This window comes from Anabrus simplex, chromosome 1 (genome assembly GCF_040414725.1).
Source record: "Anabrus simplex isolate iqAnaSimp1 chromosome 1, ASM4041472v1, whole genome shotgun sequence".
Lineage (NCBI taxonomy): Eukaryota > Metazoa > Arthropoda > Insecta > Orthoptera > Tettigoniidae > Anabrus > Anabrus simplex.
This window is the reverse complement of record NC_090265.1, coordinates 941,632,844-941,654,045: the sequence shown is the minus strand read 5'-3', so window position 1 is coordinate 941,654,045 and position 21,202 is coordinate 941,632,844. Positions and strand designations below refer to the sequence as shown.

The following is a 21,202-nucleotide window of genomic DNA, read 5'->3' as shown; positions in this document are numbered from 1 at the left end:
ATACATACCAATTATAGGATAACCCATACAAGACCAACGACTGTAATGCACTCAGCGAATCCGTATATATCGTGACCCTCGTATAGCCGTGACGCTGAACAAAAAGTAAAGCCTGCTGTATAACGAATAGCTCCGCAGTAAAAATCGAACAGTCACTAGGTAAACCATATTGTTTTTTGACATTTAGAGAAGGTATATAATAAGCGGCCCCAACTCCAGTAATATTCTTGGCCCCATCTGTAAATATGTTTAAGCTTTGCGCGATACCGGAAAGTTTCACTCTTTTAATAGGACGATTCTCTGTCTCCTGCAAACAAATAACGCTAGTATAGCTACTACGTGTAGGCCATATTGTCTGAGGCTTATAATAAGAAACTGGGTAGGGTAAAGTATAGAGCATTAAGTTAACACTGTGTATTAATGTATGCTGTTTCGACTTCAGTGTGGTGAAAGCATGATACAGAACTGGCAATCGTTGCAAACCCTGACGCCGTAAGGAATAATACTCCGAGAGTAGCTGTAACTTCGGAATTAAAGGATGACTTGTCAGAGAAAATTTCTTGAGTAAATATTGCGTAGCAAGTATTTTTCTACGCACATGTAAAGGAGCTTCACAAGATTCGACTAAAAGTGCATTTGTAGGTGTTGACTTCAAAGCTCCAATACATGAGCGTATTGCTTTATATTGACAGATGTTAAGAGTATTCAAGTTCGTATCCGATGCCAAGTCAAAAATATGTGATCCGTAGTCCAATATTGCTCTAATAGTAGTTTTATACAAGGATAGCGCCACAACTGGATCTGCTCCCCATTGCCTACGGGTTACAGCTTGTACTATCTAAATATACCTGTCACTTTTCGAACGCAAATATAAAAAATGTTGTTTCCATGTAAGTTTCTGATCGATAAATAACCCAAGATATTTATGGTGACTAACTACGGGGATTTCATACTGATCAAAGGAAAGTGGTGATCGGTCATAGGTTCGGTGATGTGTAAATATCATCGCTCGACATTTCGCTATAGAAAGATTTAACCCATGGGCTTCTAACCATGTTCTGGCTTCGTGAAGCGTGTAGATAATATGTTGCCTACAGAGCTGTAAATTCTCATGCGTATAATAAAGCAAAAAATCGTCAGCATACGCCTGTATTCGAGCATGACGGAGAATTACCGTTTCGAAATCCTTCATGAAAAGAGCGAAAAGATTACCACTCAAAATATCGCCCTGCGGCAAACCATTACTTACCTGCCGGGGTTGGATTGAATAATGTGACGATTTAAATCTCAGTGTTCGATATGTAAGAAGTTGTCTGAGAATAATAATAAATCCCTCAGGAATCTTAAGAGTTGCAAGCTTTTCCCATAGTATGTTCAGAGGTACGGAATCATAAGCCCGCTGAATATCAGGAAAACCGCTATGGTACTATATTTTCTGTGACGGGCTAATAACAAGTCTATAACAAAACTATTAAATGCATCATATGTACTATGTCCCTTAAAAAAGGCATATTGATATCGAGGTGTCTTATAGTATTCCAATACCCATATAATCCTTCGAAGTAAGATCTTTAAAAAGACTTTATGGAGGCACGAACCTAGCACTATACCACGATAATTATTAGCTTCAGTGGGTAATTGCTTATTTTTAAGAATAGGAATCAGAAAAAGTTCATTCCAATTAACTGGGGTACTGTAAGTGCGAAAAATATCATTGTACATGTTTAATAACACCTTCTTGGCCCTAAGAGGTAATAATTTAAGCATCTGATATGATACATTATCTGGACCGGGGGATGAATTCGAACACGATTGTAGAACTGCCTCTAATTCCTGATAATCGCATAGTTGTAACAATACGGAAAATCTTGGATCTTGTGTGTCGTGTGAATGAACGTACTGTGATACGACATAGTCTGGTGTCTCTCGAACAAGAAAATCGGACAAGACCTGACCTGGGATAGTCATGGCAGGGTAATGTTGCGTAACTCTTGTGATTGCCCTAATGGCATTCCAGAAGGCTGCGATTGGAACCTGACACGTGAAGGACGATATAAACTCCCTGCAAGCAACACAACGGTTTTTATGAAAAATTCTGCGAGTCTGAGCTGTGTGTCTTTTGAGCCGAAAATAATTTTCAGATGTGGCTTGCTGCCTATATTGTCGGAAAAGCACCTTACGGGTTTGAATCAGTAAATGACATTCCTCATCCCACCATTTAATATTCGTAGGTTTCCTAGAAGATAAAGGAGATGTGGCGATGATGGGGTGGTGAAGATTAATATAATCTGTTAAAATCTGAAGTAAAGTTTGATATGAAAAAATATTGTCCAGTATTTTTTGCAAAGCATCCTCAATGTAAGAGGTATATATTTGCGGTTTAAATCTCCGCAACGAACGAACCGTGTTATTGTGAACTGTATGCGTCGGTGAAGAAATAGGTCGTCCTACACCATATGAAATAGCAATGGGAAAATGATCACTTGAGTAAGTATCACTTAAAGTGTGCCATGTAGTGATAGACACCATACTTCGCCTACACAATGTTAAATCTACTGCGCTAGGAGGGGCAGAAGGCGCAGTCAATCGCGTAGGAGAGCCATCATTCAAAATAGCAAATGAATGGTTGTTTACTGCATTAAAGAACTGTGTACCTTGAGGTGTGTCCAAATTTCCTCCCCGCACCGTATGGTGAATATTAAAATCCCCAAATATAAAAACATATGGTTCTGTAGTAAATTGCTGAAAAAATTGATCCCATTGTCTCTCATTAATGGAAACGTCAGGTGGACAATAGTTGTTCACAAGCAAAATATGCATATAATATAATCCTAGAACATTTTTTTTTTTTTTTGGGTATGGCCTGAATATTCGAATGAATTCTATATGTCACTGAAGAGTGTACCAAAAAGGCAACCCCACCATAACCGGGGCCATCATCACGCAAAATTTTATAATTAGGATACGCGATGCGAGTAGCAGGATCAAACCAAGTTTCTTGTATAGCTAAAAATTGAGGTACGGTTTCCTGAATCAATTTAAAGAGCTCATGACGTTTGTTCATGAGATTTCTAGAGTTCCATTGAGTGATTCTGATCATAGAATTGAATGAAACTGCAAATTTTGTCTCTTAACTGGTATACATTATGAGCTAACGCTGTGTGATCACCCAACAATTGCACCAATTGATGAATAGATTGATAAAGACTACTTTGGAGATGGTCTCTTTGCCTATGAAATGATGAAAGCGGTTGCGCCATTGGAGCGCTACTAGTGACAGCGGGCTCGTCCAAAGATGCCTCCATCCTCTGGCTTGCGCCATTGGAAAAAGTTGTAACTCGTGAAGTAACCATCTCCGTACGTGGAATCTCTCGAACCAAATTATAATAACCATCCCAATCATATCCTGGGGCTGGTACTGGTCTAGGTGATTTTAAAATTACTTGCATAAATTTTCTCTTACGGGGATTTTCCTGTGTAGGAGTCGGCTCCTCCCTAGTTAAAGGGGGAAAATTTTGGGAATTGTCCACAACATTATATTCAATAGGTTGAACTTTCTGTACAGCGTCCTTGAAAGATAAGTTCTGATAAGTAGTAGATTGACTTGTCATTTTTGATTCATTCACAGGGTCTCCAAAGTATATAAACCTTCTGGCTCTGAAACTCAGCATCTTCTTATTATATAGATGTTCTCAGTCAATTAGAATGCTCGCTCTAATTTCCGGGGGCTGATGACCTTCGATGTTAAGCCCCTTGAAACAGCAAGCATTATCACCATCAGCTCCAATTTCCAGATGCGGATATTGGTCACTTCATGTTCTAGCTCATTCTCTTGGATTACTTCACACATGTACTTCAACTTCTTGTCTCTTCCAATCTTTCCGTGATCTGTTAACATCCATTCTGGACCATCACTGTTGTTCATCATATACCGTATTTGCTTGCATGTAACTTGCACTTTTTTGACAAAAAATAAGTGCAAACATTTTTGGTGTGTGATATACTGGTATGCGGGAATTTGTGTGCATAAGATCGTATTTCTGAAAAAAGCATAAAATTTGCATTAGGCTATTGAAAAAAACAAACTGGCATACTTACCCTATTCATTGTCACTGCCTTGTCTCCAAACTATTCTCGCATGCATCATTCTGATCACCATCCCATACTGATAGTGGATGAGAACTGCACAAATCAGAAGAATTTGAAAAATGATAAGGGAGATCTTTGCTACAGAAATTGATCTAGCTCTTCTGCTGTTGCTGCTGCTGCTGCTGCTGCTGATGATGATGATGGCTTAAAAATGGCTTATTGTTACGGAGATTTCATGGCTCACAGGGGAATAGGAAGCACCTGGATTGAATGCCTGGAGATGGGATTACTTTAACAAATTTTGAAATTTTACTTCTTTCCTTTCGTAAAATTCCACAGAGAAATTTAATACACAGTTAAAAAAAAAATTAGGGGAACATGTTTTTGAACGTATGCCATGCTCCACAAAACAATACCTCACACTCAGGTATATTACCAACTAAACCATTATTCTTTACCGTTGAAGTATACAAAAGAGCATCGATGGATTCACGTTCATTTTTAGAACACAAACTGTAATGTCCAAATAGGGGTGAAAACAAAGTGATAACAGTCCTCCAGGGTGGATTTTTATCATAATTGGAGAGCTTCAGTATGGTGTATGTCCTCTACGAGCAGTTATCACAGCTTGGCACCTACGTGGCATGCTCCGTATAAGTTGACGGAGGTCACGTTGCGGCATCAGGTCAAATTCTTCAATGAGAGCCTGTTCGAGGTCTTGGAGAGTCTGCGGTGGAAAAGGACGCCCACAAACACTTCTGTCAAGCCTATCCCACACATGCTTGATGGGAGTAAGGTCGGGAGTCACTGCTGGCCATTCCATCTCTTGAATATCCAGTTCTCATAAGACAGCTCTGGTGATGCACGCTACTTGAGCCCTGGCATTGTCGTGCATTAGTACGAATTCCAAACCAACACCATGTGGAGCAACCAACCCATGCTGTAGCAGTATCTGCTCGATGTACCCCGCAGCGTTAAGATAACCACGGATGACAACAAGATCCGTACGGCCATCAATACTGATGCCACCCCACACCATCACAGAACCTTGTCCGAATTGGTCGCCTTCCTGGACAACATTTGGCACGTACTGGTCACCACGGTGTCTCCATACACGACGTCCATCACGCTGTGTCAGCGGAAGTCTGGACTCATCGCGAATAACACAGGTCTCCATTGGTGAAGTTGCCAGTTGACGTGGGTACGGGCAAACAGAAGGCAAGCTGTACGATGTTGCTGTGTTAAATGGGGCACTCAAACAGGACGTCTGCGTTGTAAGGACACTTCTCTTAACCTGTTCCTTACTATCTGGTCAGACACCATGACTCCAGTGACCCTCCTGAGGTCTTGTTGCAGTTCTCCGGCAGTTGCTGAACGACACCGTAACGCACAGTTGGTCAGATATCGGTTATCTTGTGGGGTTGTCATATGTCCACGACCTTGTGCAACCCTCCTTGTGAACAGGTCTGTCTCACTGTAGAGATTCCACAAGCGTTGAATAACTGATGGAGAGACAAAAAGTCCATCCTTCCTGCATCAAAGTAACAGCTCTTGCGACTTGAACCTCGTTAAGTTGTCTCGTGGGATGTTCTGGTTTACGTACAACATGCTCAAATGACCGCAATAGTCTGTGTACCTCACTACGATACATGAATGCACCGCTATTCACTTTGTTTTGAGGGGTCACCTGACAGTTTAATGCATGCCTATGCCTACAGATGAAGTATGCCTTCGATTTGACATACCCTGAGTAGGTAAGGTCTCAAGGTATGCTATACGACCATTGGAACCCCAACTACCAAATTAAGGTTCACATACCAGATGTTACAAAACATGTTCCCCTAATTTGTTTGAACTGTTTAGTATAGCAAAGAACAGTTCACAGTGTTAACGAGCCCGTCAGCTGCAACAATGCGTTGGACTTAGAAGTCCTAAATCAGGTTCAAAATAAATTGGGAGTAACTCTCAGTCGTTAAATTATATAATTGCTCCTGACAGGTACAATATTATGAAAGAACTTAGTTCTACACAATTATAAATTATTGATTATAGAGCATAGTTGCTCCAAACAGGTACAATTTATGTGAGTCTCAGCTCCAAGATACAAGAGGCTAGCCTCAAACAGGCAATCAGTTGCTTTTTACACTCTCAATTACACATAGTAACCCCTAAGGTGACCCCTCTTTATAATGTTCATACACTGGGTGCCCCATGGTGAGCTTACCTATTACCAAGGTCCACAATTAGTTTAAGTCCTGTTCCGAAAGGGAACCAAAACGTAAACATGGTTACCCTAAGAACAGTAAAATATAAACATCGGTATAATTACTAATAAGCCTTAAGAATAAAAAGAAAAGTTTACACACAACAGGCCATTAATCAAAGGCAAGGAGGTGAATCACCAGTACTCCTTAAAGAACATTCTGGAAGAGATGAGAACCTAAGTGGGCTTAAGGCTCAATGACAGAGGCTAGTCCCATACTAAAAGGGAGTGAGTAAAGGAGGAAAATTTAAAAGCCGAGAGAGGTTTTCCAAAATTTAAAGTTTGAAAACATTAGTCACCCAGCTCTTAAGTTGAAGGGGAGTAAATTGAGGGGCACCACTAGTGCTCCCTTATATTAAATATTTTCTCAGTAGGGTATAGTATAGAGTCCGAAGACTGCGCAGAAGGTCGTACATTTCACCCCAAAACGAACAGATTACATGTTAGGTATTAAGAAAACTTGCTGAAACCTTTCCCTCAAACTACCCGCAGGCCCGATCACATGTTTAATTCAATTCTGGCTTTACCATCTAGCGCTGGATCTTCTTCAAGCCAGCTGCGCCCTGCCCTCCAGCCCTCTCTGGCCTCAGTTAAGCCGCACTCTAGAGAACTGGAGCAATTCAGACAAGGGGACCCTAAAGTGCTATCCTTAAATAGTTCCGTAGGGGGAGGTTCCAGACTAAATTCCAGCACCTGGTCTCATCCTTTCTCATTATCGTATATCATGTCATTCATTTTGTCTCATTAACTCCTCTGATTAGGTTGCATCACGAAAGGAATCCAATCATTAAACTATACTCATCGGCTAGAGAACATAGTTACAAGCATGTGATAGGCAGATTACAATAGAGGAGGAACCAACTGAAGTGTTGACAAGTTTGGTACATTAAAAAAATCAATCCTCAGCAAAAAAAAACGTTTACAACTGCAAAGATGAAATTTCTTCAGCAATTAGTTTGTGTCTAGCCATTAGATGTCACTACCAAATAGATGGCAGTGCCATCTAACCGTCAGAGAAGAAAGTTTCAGGAAGTTTTAACGTTTGCGTCCTATTATAAACCTATACTGACCTATGTTTCAGCAGCCTTGACGTTGACTAAGCGGAACCAAAGTAAGATACGAGCAGCTGAATTGAGGTTCTTGAGGAGCATACAGGGAAATACAAGACGAGAGAGAATAGAAATGAGGAAATAAGGAGAAGCGTGGGAGTGTATAAACTTCAAGAAGAGATTGATATAGCAAAGCTAAAATGATTTGGACACATGAGAATGCCAGGAGAGAGAATACCAAAGAGAACTTTCATGGATACGGAGGCTGGAAAGAGGCCTAGAATGAGATGGAGGAGCTCTGTTGCAGACTGTATTGCAAATAGAGGAGTCAATTGCAATAAAGTATTAGAAGAGAAATGGTGGAAAGATCGTGTAAGGTGGAGGGCTTTGGTACACTACCCTACCCAGAGAGAATCTGGAAAAGGGAATGGATGAAGAAGAAGAAGGTTATTAAAATGTTTCAAACCCTATGAAATCATCAATGTAAAGAAATTTCATGTTGTTTTTATTTTTTATTTAGAGGGAAGTTATATTGTAATTTCTTTTATTGATCTAGTGTGTGTAATTCTCCTTCCATTCTTTTTAAATTGACATCCTAATATCAGTGCTCATCTCCCTTCCAATTGGTATTTGCAATTATACCCAAATTACTTGTATCCCCGTCGATATGGATTTTGGAAGTTGCAGTATTTCCTCTAATAATTGTCTTATAAATTGCAGTGTTTGTATGGAGTGAGGGCATATGACTCTGCTGATGGTGATTTGTCCATCGGATTGAGATGTTAAGGCGTGAGCAGACCCCTTTGTGCTATTCGACAGGAGTAGACTATGAGCCAGCACCTGGTTTCATTCTTTCTCATTATCGTATATCACGTCATTCATTTCATCTCATTAACTCCTCTGATTAGGTTGCATCACGAAAGGAATCCAGTCATTAAACCATGCTACAAATATTCATCGCAGTTCATACCCGACCCATTCAGAAACAGAACAAGGTTTGGACTTGCACAGACAGCACACACACATACAGAGACCGGGGAGAATTATCAGTTTTAAGAACTAATTATGATCAATTCTTCCAACGCTTTCACGTTTATATAGAGTGTGTCAGAACTATACCGACAAAAAAAAAAATCCGGGGTGCTTTTCGTGTTATGTTAAGAATGGTGGTGCAATCGTACTGAAGAAAATTTTTCTTTTAGAGTAAATGAGGTTATTTTGTTACTTCCGGGTGCACAATTCAAATTGACGAACTTGCTTTATTTGTTATGCCAGAGAGCTAGCCACTGCTTGTTGCTGTGCGTCAGAGGAGGGAAGTGGGAGACAGTGGTAATGCTCTGTGCAAATGCACAAGTTTCTCGTTCGTTTTGCATGTTTTGTTTTGTTTTCCTGGACTGACAAGTGTGTCTTAATTGCAGTGTGTTCTTATATTGTATGCAAAGTTATGGCTGTTTAATAAGCGAACTGGAGTTATTGCCTGTAAGAGACAAGGACAGTCCTGTGCGAGTCAAACGAGGAAACTTTTGCATACGCGCAGAGCATTATCTCTGCCTCCATCAAACACCGTACTTCCTCTCCCCTGAAGCACAACAGTGACTTGTGCTCTGGCGTAGCAGATACAGTGAGTTCGTCAGTTTGAATCACACACCCGAAAGTAACAGAGTAACCTCATTTTCTAGAAAAAATTATCCGTCTATCTGATTGCTCCATGTTTCTCAACATAACACGAAGAGCATCCCTGATTTTTTGTTTTGTTTTTGTTTTTTGATGTTGGTATAGTTCTGATACACTCTGTATAGTTTTTCTGTTTCCTTGTAGGTATAGTCTTATTTCTGTTAGGTCATTTGAATGCATGGCATGCACAGAGACTAATGGTTATTCAGATTTATAGTAAAATTCGTTGTATCTTGTATTGCTCTTTTTGTAGCCTGAAATGGAGAGTACTATATTACGTCTTTTCTCATGGGCTGAGAAATCGGTAGAACCCCTCCAAAGTTACGCTACGGGCATGCTTGCGGCTGCAATGGAGGTACAGGATATTGCAGCAAACTTCAGGTAAGACCATCACTCTTTTATATTTGCTTTATACTTTCAATTACAATGACTAAAATAGCTTATTTTTGGAGCATCTGTGCTAATTTTCTTGACAAACTAAATCCATTACCATTACATACCTGCCAAGTATTACGGTTTTTCCGTAAAATGTATGGATTTTGATTGTGTTTTATTGTTGTATGGATGAACGTTATTGTACGGATTTTAAATATTCGCACTTGATTTTGCTTTCTGCGTCCAAATCAGATTTGTTTGACTTTCGATAGTAGCTGAAATTCAACCGGTAAATGTATTGATAATCACATTATCGATTATCACCTTGCTTTTGTCACCTGTTCGACCTCAACTGCTACTTCATTCACTCTTCACTGTGATGTTCCCAGAGAGGTAGCAGGCTGTGAATTTATAGATAACTTTAGTAACTGTGTCGTGCTTCGTAGCAGTTGAAAGGCTTTGTTTGTGTGTGGGTATGACGTTATGAGTAACATTGGTGGTTGTTCTGAAACTCGTGGAATTGTGTGACGAATTTGTAAGCGATTTGCTATTTTTAGTGGTGTTCATAATGAGTTCAACTAAGAAACGATATTAACAATCTTTTAGGGAGTTATATTCTGCTGAATTTCCTTGTTTTATACGATCACGAAAAGACGAAACATTCACATTCTGTTCCATGTGCTCGTATGATATAAACGTTTCTCACGTAGGTAGAACAGAATTAGTAAATCACATTAAATCTGTTAAACACGTCTCCAATACAAAATTTATGGGTGGCAGTCTGAAAATTAATTAATTTTTACCTCTTCTGGAGCCGACTGATATAGTAAGAGCTGAATGCTTGTTCACTTCATTTTTAATTGAACATAATATCCCCTTAGCTGCTGCCAATCATGCTGATGCTGTGTTTAGGAAAATGTTCCCAGGTTCAGAAATTGCAGGAAAATATGGCTGTGGTCGTACGAAAACCACACACATTTTGAAAGAAATGACTATGGAGTCAAGAAGTGAACTCATTGGTTACATGCAACGTGAACCATTTTCTTTAGCTACAGATGGGAGCAGTAATAGTAATGTCAAGCTTTACCCTATTGTCACCTGTTTTGTTGCAAAGCAGGAAAAGATAGTTAGTTCAGTGTTGTCTGCTCGAATGATGCCATGTTGCTAAGCAATGTCTGTTTACAAACTCACATGGTCTTCAAAGAATGCGCAGAAAGCCTGATTTCAAAGAGATTATAGCTATACATTTCTTCAAATTGTCGTCGAAGGATAAGCCTACAGCTTATTGTACCTGTAATTCATGCACGCGCAACCTGACAAAGGAGTTATATAGGGGGAAAAATTAATGCCCGACATAGGATCTATGCGGGATATTCTTGTTTAAATCTAAGAATTTCATTTTTTGTCCGTATTGAACTGAGAACGTAAGATAGGAAACTTAAAAGGGTCCACCTTTTCAATGCAAATAAATGTTATAGTTTATTTACAACATATATTTACACTTGGAACTAGTTTCGACGCTGTTTGGCGTCATCTTCAGCCAAAATGTGGGAAATAGGCATAGGCGTAAGCATGCAGACATTTATATTATACAAGATGTTAAATCAGTGTGATTAAATGAGACACATGAAATCGTGAAGTACAATGTCAGTTTCAAAATGCTCATGAAGGGTGAGTTAGGGCTCAAAAACATAATCACTTAAAAAACCTATAAACTGTAACAAAACCACGCGGAAGTTCGAGATGATTGGCATTGGAGATTCAAATTATTTCAGACACTCTTCCATTGAATGTTGCCTGCCGCGAGTGTAGTACAAAACATAGGCTAGATTTCAGTAAACACAATCGTCTCAAACATGCACATAACATTTTAAAAATATTTTTGGGTTGAGATGAAATTTGGCAGTTAGGGATTGGAATCATTTATTCACTAAGCGTCAATTCAAAACCAGCTGTGAAGGGTGAGACAAAATTGCACAAGCGTGAGTTTGGACTCGATATTCTTGTTGTTGGGCATGGCCCGCTGCGTGAGTGCTAAGGGTTAATAAAACGCATTTGTTTTCGCGGGAAAACAAATTTGACGTAATCAAGAAGGATCCCTTCAATAACCTGCAAAAAGAATTAAAATCAATTGTCAATTGTAGTACCTCCCTTTTCAATGAATTTGAAAAGTAAAAACTCATTGCCATTAACCCTAGGTTAAGGTTAACACCCCTATACAACCAATTATCAATTTTAGGGGTAGTCCGACATACAGATTATCTCAATTTATTCAAGATTTCCTTAGTACAAATTATCACTACCAAGTGAATACAACGATAAAGAACTCCATAGAACTTTGCAAAAGAATAAAACATATAAAGGTACCAGAACACCACAAGATCCTTCATTTGATGTAGTTGGTATGCATGCCAATATCCCCGTTAAAACCACTATAAATTTGATATGGAATAATTTAAACAAATTCAGAAGCATTGATGAAATAGATGAGTTCATAGGCCTATTAAAATTCTCTTTATGTAATAATTATTTCATTTTTGAGAATTAAATCTACCAATACAGGTTTACCTATGGAAGCACATACATAGATAAAATCAAGGCTTTAAAATACTGGACACGTTATGTCGACGATGTGCTAGCCATCATAGATAGCAGTGTTAATGAAGGAAAGGAAATTTTGGAACTACTCAACAGCTTAGATCAGAATATTAAATTCACTATGGAAATGGAGAACAATAACTCGCTTAATTGTTTAGACATAACATTATCACGTCATTAGAATAATCACCTGGCATTTAACATTTACCAGAAACAACTTACACTGCTAACACCATTAACCTTCCGTCAGTCGCAATATATAAAGTTTCAAGGCAGGTCGCATAAGTATAAGTTTCGGGAAGTTCACGTGGGCAGTTATGAAGTACTCCATATGTTATATAGGTGTGTTTGAGCCAGTTAAAAACAGTTTAGCGAAATTCTGATCCCAAAATAAGCCGCATTTTGTAACCAACTATTTTCTTCCAAATTTTAGGTATCTTTGCAGTATTTACAAGTTTAATCGCATAGAAGATCTTATGTTGGCGGAAACTATGTTCATACGTCTCGGCAATAATAACAATCGTGGGAAATATCATAAACAGGGCTAAACAGGTCATATATTCTTCAGTAAGGATTCTACAAGAACACTAATATTTTCGACACAAAAGAAAATCTGTGTTGTTTAAGTGGGCAGTAATCAGAGAGCACTAGCATTTATGTGATACTACACATGATGACAACACGTGAAATAAAAACATTTTCTTCCAACTTTTCATCTAAATTTACATTTTCACCTAAACTGTATGATTTCATGCAGTTCTCCACATGCCGCATAAAAAAATTTCGCAGAGGCGCTAGTCGATCATGTTCCTTTCTTTCTTCACGGGTTTGGCGATCGTCAAATCTTAAACAATGAATCAAGAACTTAAAAATCCTGAGGCTCATTACCAGTGCAAACTTTTCTGTACCATCTCCATCACTTCCCCAGAGATCTTCAAGTCTCTGCCTATTCCCTCTGTAAGATCCTGCCAATTACAATAGGCCATAGAATGCTTTTATCTCTGTCTGGTCTGTAGCCTCAGCATTCCTTTCATGAGTACAATTTTGTTTCACCTAGTCCACGTATTGATTTGTGTAAGGTACAATAGTGTATTATTTCCTCCGTAAATAAACACTGCCAGGAGTCAAGTGGTGATTTAGCTTGCCTTGCTAGTCCTATAACTCCAAGTAGATATCGTACGAGATTGTGCTTCCTGACACGGACCCGTTGGCATGGCGGCACCATACACCATTTTGTCTTGTCTTTCCCTTTGTAATAATTAGCACTGGCCTCTAATGCTCCTTGTTCAACAGCATCACCTTTGTCATTTTCTTGTTCTGTTTCCGAGTCACCATCTCTTGATTCCAGAAGATCGTCACTGTTTGTGTCACTTTCATCTTCAAAATGCTCATGTAACGCATCTTCATCTTCATCCAGCAATAGTCGTTGGACATCCTCCACATCTTCTGCTCTGTCTTAAGTTAAAATATCCCTTCCTACTGGCTGTAATGTATAGTAAATCTAAAATAAAGAGACATTGGGACGTAAGTAGTAGCAATGTTCATGTGAGGCACTGGGCTTATATTGCACTATCTACATGCTTACATGGGAAATTACACCAAATTTAGGGTGAAAGAATAATTTAACTACTTACAGTACAGCAATTGTTTGCATCTCTTTGAAACACCTATCGCAGCGGGAACAATCGCAATGATCTACCAGATCAGTTGGAACACTTACGGAGCAAGTGAACACAGACTGCCTGTCACATGACTAATGAACGTGGCAAGGAGCGAGGCTAGTCAGAGGATGAGAATTGTAGGTCCTCGCATTGGAGCGGTAGCGACCAATGACTTCAGCCTGTGCCTGTCAGGTCAGTTGCAACCGACGGAAGGTTAAACAAAATTCAATACATCCTGAAGCTCACAAATAAGCTGCCTACAATAATATTATTCAAGTTGAACTGTCTGATTTTTAGTCTGTAAATGTAAAATGGATAATACAAATCGAATTAAGGTTGAAAAGTGGTGACTAACAGGAACAAACATTTAGGCCCGATTGTATAAAACAGTTGATCCTAGATCAAGGCGTAAAACTGATTCTAGATCACGTTGATCCTCAAATTTGTGTTGTATAAACGTTGATCCGAGATCATTTTTCCTTAATCACGAATCAAAATTGATCCAACGATTTCCTTGGATCAAGCCTTGTGATCCGGATCAAGTAGTGTTCTTGTACCGGTATTGTAGGCCGCACTTATCAACGTGAAAAGAAGAGGGCTTTTGTAGTGAAAAATAGTGCCGTAACAATAATCACGGTAAGAAAAAGAAAAGATGTTCTGCATTTTTACCGGTATTTAATTTGATGAAGGGATTTTTATCGCGATTCTGTCTTTGAATTACAGATGTCTGACTTCTCCGATTTTTCTTCAGATGACGATAATGAAGAATTTCGGCGGTCTCTCCGAGTATTCCAAGAAAGAGGAAACCCATTATTAGAACTTAGCGACAAAGCTTTTAAGATGAGATTCCGTCTAACCAAACACACTGTTGAGGTTATGGAAGGTAGACTTTGAGACTGTCTAATGAGACGAACGAATAGAAACCAGCCACTTACTCCAATGTTCCAGATTCTATTGACTCTGCGATTTTACGCGACAGGGAGTTTTCAAATCGTAGTTAGTGATTTATTCAAAATTGATAAAGCTACGGTTTGTTGAGTCATCCATAAAGTAACGCGAGAAATTGCTGCGTTGAGACCTCAATTTATCAATATGCCAACTGACCAGAGAGGAGCAAGGAGAATCATGCGTAATTTCTATGACATAGCTCATTTTCCAGGAATTCTTGGTGCTATAGACTGTACGCATGTGCCTATCATATCGCCAGGGGGTAACAACGCTGAAGTGTTCAGGAACAGGCACGGATGGTTCTCCTTGAATGTACAGGTTATATGTGATGCTAATCTGCGTTGTCTAGACATAGTAGCAAGGTGGCCTGGATCTGCACATGACAGTAATATATTCGATAACTCTAGAATTCATGCTCGGTTTGAGGCGGGGGAAATGCCCAAAGGATTTCTTCTCGGAGACAGTGCCTACCGTTGCTGCGAGTACCTTCTCACTCCAGTAATACACGAAGCGACACCTGCAGAGATGGCATATAACAGAGCTCATAAGAGATCGCGATCCACAATTGAAAGAACTTTCGGGCTAGTTAAAAGACGATTTCCCTGCTTGAAGATGGGTCTTCGAGTGAAATTGCTTCGGGTTCCTCCTATTATAGTGGCAACGTTTGTCCTACATAACATGGCCTTAGATTCCATAGATAGTGAACCTGAAGTAGAAGGAGATATTTTTGCAGGAAGAAGGGTTTTCGAGGAACTTCCTGTCTTCGAGGAAGCTGGGATGAATGGAGGAAATACTGCTGTTAGGAATGAAATAATTAACAACGTGTTCAGGTATGTTTTTAATATTTCTAAGTACTAACAAGACTGTACATTTGCTTTGGCTTTAGCCGTCACTAGCTCATATTTTTTAATTTCCTGGTCTAGTTTGAGATTTTCCATTTTTATGGCGTGTTCTGCCTCTAGACATTCCAGTCTTCTCTTGTAGAAGTTGTCCCTTAAACTTCCCTCAGCTTCAGCTCTTCTCTTTTTAGGAGGTGAAGTTCGGCTGCTGGGGCCAGGACTGACATCTGTATCTGGTACTTGTTCCTAAAATCAGTCAGTCAGAATTGAAATACGAGAATGTGATGATAAAGAAGAAGAAGAACGGTCGTGCTGTAAAAGCTAGTCGAATAGTAATAAGGAACAGTTAAGCGTGTGAAAAGTATATTTGATTTATGACCGGTTTCTGGAATGACAGTTATCTATAGATGAGTAGTTATCAGTGACTGAACATGGTGATACATTTAAAATGAGTTTCCGAAACAACAGTTATCGGCTTATTCACAGTTATCTGCGCAAAGACTGGTAACTGCAGCTAGTGCTGTAGGTACCTCTATGCTAGAATTGATCCCAGCAAATTAGTTTTAGTGATAATGAACTGACTATACTATATTTACAGTCATTCATTCTAGTTTTAACGTGCTTGGGTGTGCTAGAGTTTACAATATTTCGGTCCGTAGGTTTACTTCCACGTTATCACTGGCTTAGTAACTGATTCTACCTGTATGGTGTCATCTGTCCCAGCTGTTTCGATTACAATCACCTCGGAGCATGACGCTCCTACTGTAGATAAATATTCTAACACAGGAAATGAATTGTCAAATAAAATGGAACTCAAATCAAACGGATTTTTACCAGGCTCAAATTGATCTTTCAGTGCAACTATAATGTTAAAAATTTCTTTCATCAGGCTTTGAACCACGAGTCTCAACAACAGTTAGTGAACACCCAATCTGAAATTAGGGAGTATTTACCATTAGCATTTACATTTGTACTAAATGATCTCTTAGGTACCGGTATGCACTTACTATAAGTCTGCTGAATAATAAATAGTTTGCCGATTTTTGTTGATTTTTTAATGTTACCGTATTATATCTTTTAACCGGTGACGTGAGGTCTGATAGACTCCCAATAAACATAAAACATCTGGAGTTCTTTAATTAATCTTTAATTAAAAATCTCGCAGGGAGCTGTAGTTTATGTTAGCTTCTTATCTGTGGACTTAACGTCAGCAGTTGCGAGAGTATTTTTGTCAAGGCATGTTGCGTGGTCAGTGTAAGTAAAACTTCTCAAGTGACTAGTCCGTTGCAGTTATAAGAAATACAAATCCTCAGTTCGAAGAGTACATTACGGAAATACTAATGAAAAATGTAGTGGTACCGGTATCTATTTTATTTTGGCTATTGAAGATTGCAGTTTGTAACGCTTTCGTATTGTGCCGTGAAAGCCCAGAAGAAATGGAATTCTTGAAGAGTTTGGCATCTGATCAGGTGAAATTACATGCACTTTTTTTCATTTATATTATTATTGTTTACGCTTGTGTTCTGGATCAGAAAAAAGTGATCTGTTTGGTAATTGCGGTGTATTTCTATAATTTTAGTGACGAACGCATCTAGGTGAAATTTAAGACTATATATGCGTGCTGTGAATAAGAAAGAAGGAGAAATATAACTAGTTTTTGCGTTATTAGATCAGATATATTCTTATTATGAGAGATTATTACACGCTGAATCAGATTGATTGAAATGACTGTGTACATATTTGCCAACCAGTTCTCATTATAGGAAACTTCTGCTAGTAAAAGTAACTAGATATTACCAAAACTACCCTAAAAACATTTGCGTAGATACATCTATTGGAGGACGAGAAATACTAAACATGACGATATCTGTACTGTTCATTACCAGGGCTTATTAATATGGATTTAAGTTTCCAATTAACAGCGCAGTTAGTTACAAGCACATTTAGGTAACTCATAGGGAAATGTAGTGTACCAGAAACCGGCCATTATATGTAATATCTATCTGAATTAACACCCTTAAGTTTTTTGCAACATACAGTAGTCACGTAACTTGATACATTACCATGTTGTAAGAAACCCCACTGACAGCTATTTCCTCCGCGAAAGCAACGGATTGAGTTTGTGATTCGTTCACTGCAGTTTACATTGCAAGTGCAGGATCCTCCACATCACATTCACGTACATCTAAATAATAAAATTAGACATTATGTACTTCCATAGTAAATGTGCACTGTATTTAATTAACCTGTCATTCGTCAACAAGGGGTAGTTTGTAATTTTTTATTGGAGTTACCGATGACCGATTAATTAAGGTAAAGGGCTTATCGCAATATTTACTAGAACGAAAAACAAACTAACATCAGACATAGTCCTGTGTATCGGTAATTAATTTACAATGCCTTATGCTTGTGAAAAGCGTAGCTCTGTATGAGTCTACACTTCGAACATTCTGTACCAGTATTCCTAATTATTTATACCAGGATTTCAAGGTTAACTTACCAAAAATAACTTCTTGGTGGAAGTTCGCATCGCAATCGGACTCGCAGGCTAGTGGAAGGAATTGGGGTTTTAATGCTGCTACGAGTTTCCGTCCAGCTTCATCCACCGTAGGTTGTACGAATGGACCTCCGCCTGTTTTATGAATGCTGACCTAGTAAGAATGTACAGTTGGTTAAGTACAATACTCCGAAGTCTCAACTAGTGATTAATACGCAAATATGTATTTCTTTACTTACTTTATCGTCTGCAGCCGACTTCTTCGTTCGTCGTTTTACATTCTTGTAACATAACTGCAATGTTTTCCAATCCCGTCGCGCCACATTTGCGTGGGAATTGAAGTCTGAAGCTAGTGCTTTCCAGGCGTTTTCCTTCTCTTTCGTACTTACAGAATCAGTCTTTTTATTTTCAATCGTATTCTTATATTTAGTAACAACTAAATCAATCAACAACTCCTTTTCGTACGCTGTAAAATTCGGCGCTCGATTTCTTCGCTCATTGACATCCAAGTTCATGTCCATTTTTCAATCGGTGTTTGAGATCTGATTGACACCAAGATTGACACTACGTCACAGAGGTTAAAACATGAAATAACGTGACTTTACTACCAACATACTCCTTATTAGTACGAATTTCCCACACTGTTTACGACGTTGCCAAGCGAAATTCTACGATGACGGATCAAAGTTGATCCGGATCATGAGATCCGAGATCAATGTTATACAACACAACGAGCAGCTTGGAAAGGATCATTTTCTGATCTCGAATCAAAATTGATCTCGGATCAGCTATGTTTATACAACCGGCCCTTAGATTAATTTATGAAGAACGAAACGTCTATTTATGTGTGAAGTTTCATCTTAATTGGACGTGAAAAAAAAAAGTATTAACTAGGAGGATTAAAATAGTTTTTGTACAGTTTTGTAAGAAGTTCAACCATCAATATGGATTCAACAATGAGATTCATAGTCTGTAATACAGAATATGTGTCGAAGAGGAATGTAGTAAAATACCAGTATAACAACATTTTGGGGACCTCAGAATTTATGTTATACTGAAATATGTCAATGCTTAAGAACAACTTGCCTGTTATTTTTTCTGTTGCAGGATCCACCTTACTTCAGATGAATTTACATGAAAAAAGACATAATATTAATGAGATTAAAGACACAAGGTAATGAATAATGATATACAGTATTTGCAAGAGGAAAGCGGGACTGAGAGAAGCTGAGAAATTTGAAAGAAAGATCCTTCGCAAAATAAGGGTCCAAAGTTTGTAAACGGACAGTGTAGGTTGGAAGGAAGGGAAGAACTTTACCATGACAATGAAAGGCTAACGGAGTCCATGAGAAACGGAGACTTAAATTCTATGGGCATTTATTTTTGAATGGATGAGAAGAGACTATCGAAAAAAGATTTTTTACAATACTGGACAGCAGACCTAAAGTGTCGGACAAATGGTTCAGGGAGGTGAGAAAGGATCTCAAGCAGGTGGGAAAAAATTCAGAAGACATCTCAAACCGAACAAAGTTTAGGTCAGTGATCGACAAATTTCAAGGATTCCATGACGAACCAAACTTAACCGTGGGTGGATGGAAGAAGGAAAACAGGCTGCTGGAGAAAGGATGCTAAAGTTTTGGGCTGTGAAGAAGGCTCCAGAAACATGTAACTGTTACCTAACCTGGTCTCTAACGGCCGTAAACGAAAAAATATCTATGTCAAATTTTACATTCTTCTGTTACTCTATAGTTCTAGACTTCACTTCTGGAACAAAATAAGATTTCCTTCTGAACATGTCCATATACAAAAGTCTGTTCAAGATATTCACCATCACTGCACATGAATTTACGACGGATTCTGGTTTATCACTGTGTGACAGAAGAACATTTTGAAGATACGTGCCATATTTGTTGCCTGCACAAGGTCAAACTCTGTCAAATACTTTGAGGCACATATTCCTTTTCCACCTCATCATCACGTTGATTTCTATCACTCATAATATCTGCCACAATTTCATCATCAGTGATTTTTCTTTGCGCTGACACTTCACAGTTCACATTCATGTAGTCGGTAAGATTCACACTTATTGGCACATCCAACTTTCAGTTCTTCTCTCTTTCTGTGTCATCCAACATTTTACTTTTTATGATGTCTTCTGCATAAACCACTCCACCTTTTCTGAAGTACTTTGCGATTATTTCTTCTTTCAGTGATCTGCGTGCAGCATTGAACATCTGCATTGCTTCCAAAATGTTCGCATTAATGTCTCTCCAAGGGGATATTACACAGCATTTGCTGGTCCACATGAGCTTGGTAATACTGCTTCTCTGTGTGAATCATCCTCTGATTGATCGCCTGCAGAATTTAAGTACAGTAGAAGTCCGCTATAGCGAGTACGGTATATAACGAGAACTCCATTATAGCGACGACATTTTTCCCTACAAAATTCCTATATTAAACTGTATATTGCCCTTCGGTTACAGCGAGAACTCTATCACTGGCGTCTCCGTTATTACGAGCGATTAAGCGCGCGCGATTTTTTCTGTTACTGATATTTATGCACCCCAGCGATGATATTGCATGCGATCGATTACCTTCGGCATTGTTTCCTCGCTATATGCACTAGCGATTTCTCTCGTCGACATTCGAAGGCGATGTCGAAGTCGATTAGTAATATCCGTCGACAGTTGTTCCGTAAAGAAAATTCGAAATGAAAGAGAACATATTTTCGTGATAAATGCGTAAATGTGTCCGATAACGGTTGTTAATACCAATATAAATGGTCCGTTATTGGACATTATAAATTTTCCAGCTAACTCATTCCTGGTTGCCAGCGTTTCGCCCTCGTGTGCTAGGCTGGGCTCTCCAGTTGGTACCTAGCACACCTACCAAGACGCTGGCTAGTGCATACCGTAGAGGCCACTGTGTAAGCTAATTGTAGCCACCGGCAGTGCCAATGCACTATGAGACACTTTGTCCCATTATCAAAAATTGATGCCTGCTTGGCCATCAGATGATATAGATGTTGATTCCAATAGGGAATCTGAAATATTTGTTCCGAATGAGTAAATTTATAATACCAATATAAATAGTCCGTTATTGGACATTATAAATTTTCCAGCTAACTCCCAGGGAATCAACATCTATATCATATGATGGCCAAGCAGGCATCAATTTTTGATAATGGGACAAAGTGTCTCATAGTGCAT

General features: G+C 38.9%; 1 protein-coding gene across 3 annotated transcripts in view; it reads left to right on the top strand.

The window, feature by feature from the left end:
* The window catches only part of mahj (LisH and WD40 domain-containing protein mahjong), a 460,349-nt gene that overhangs the window by 70,434 nt on the left and 368,713 nt on the right, over window positions 1-21,202 (top strand). For all 3 annotated transcript variants that reach the window (XM_067136681.2, XM_067136682.2, XM_067136683.2), the window contains exon 5: window positions 9,329-9,456. In XM_067136681.2, coding sequence (XP_066992782.2) covers window positions 9,329-9,456 — 128 coding nt within the window. The remainder of the gene's footprint in view (window positions 1-9,328; window positions 9,457-21,202) is intronic.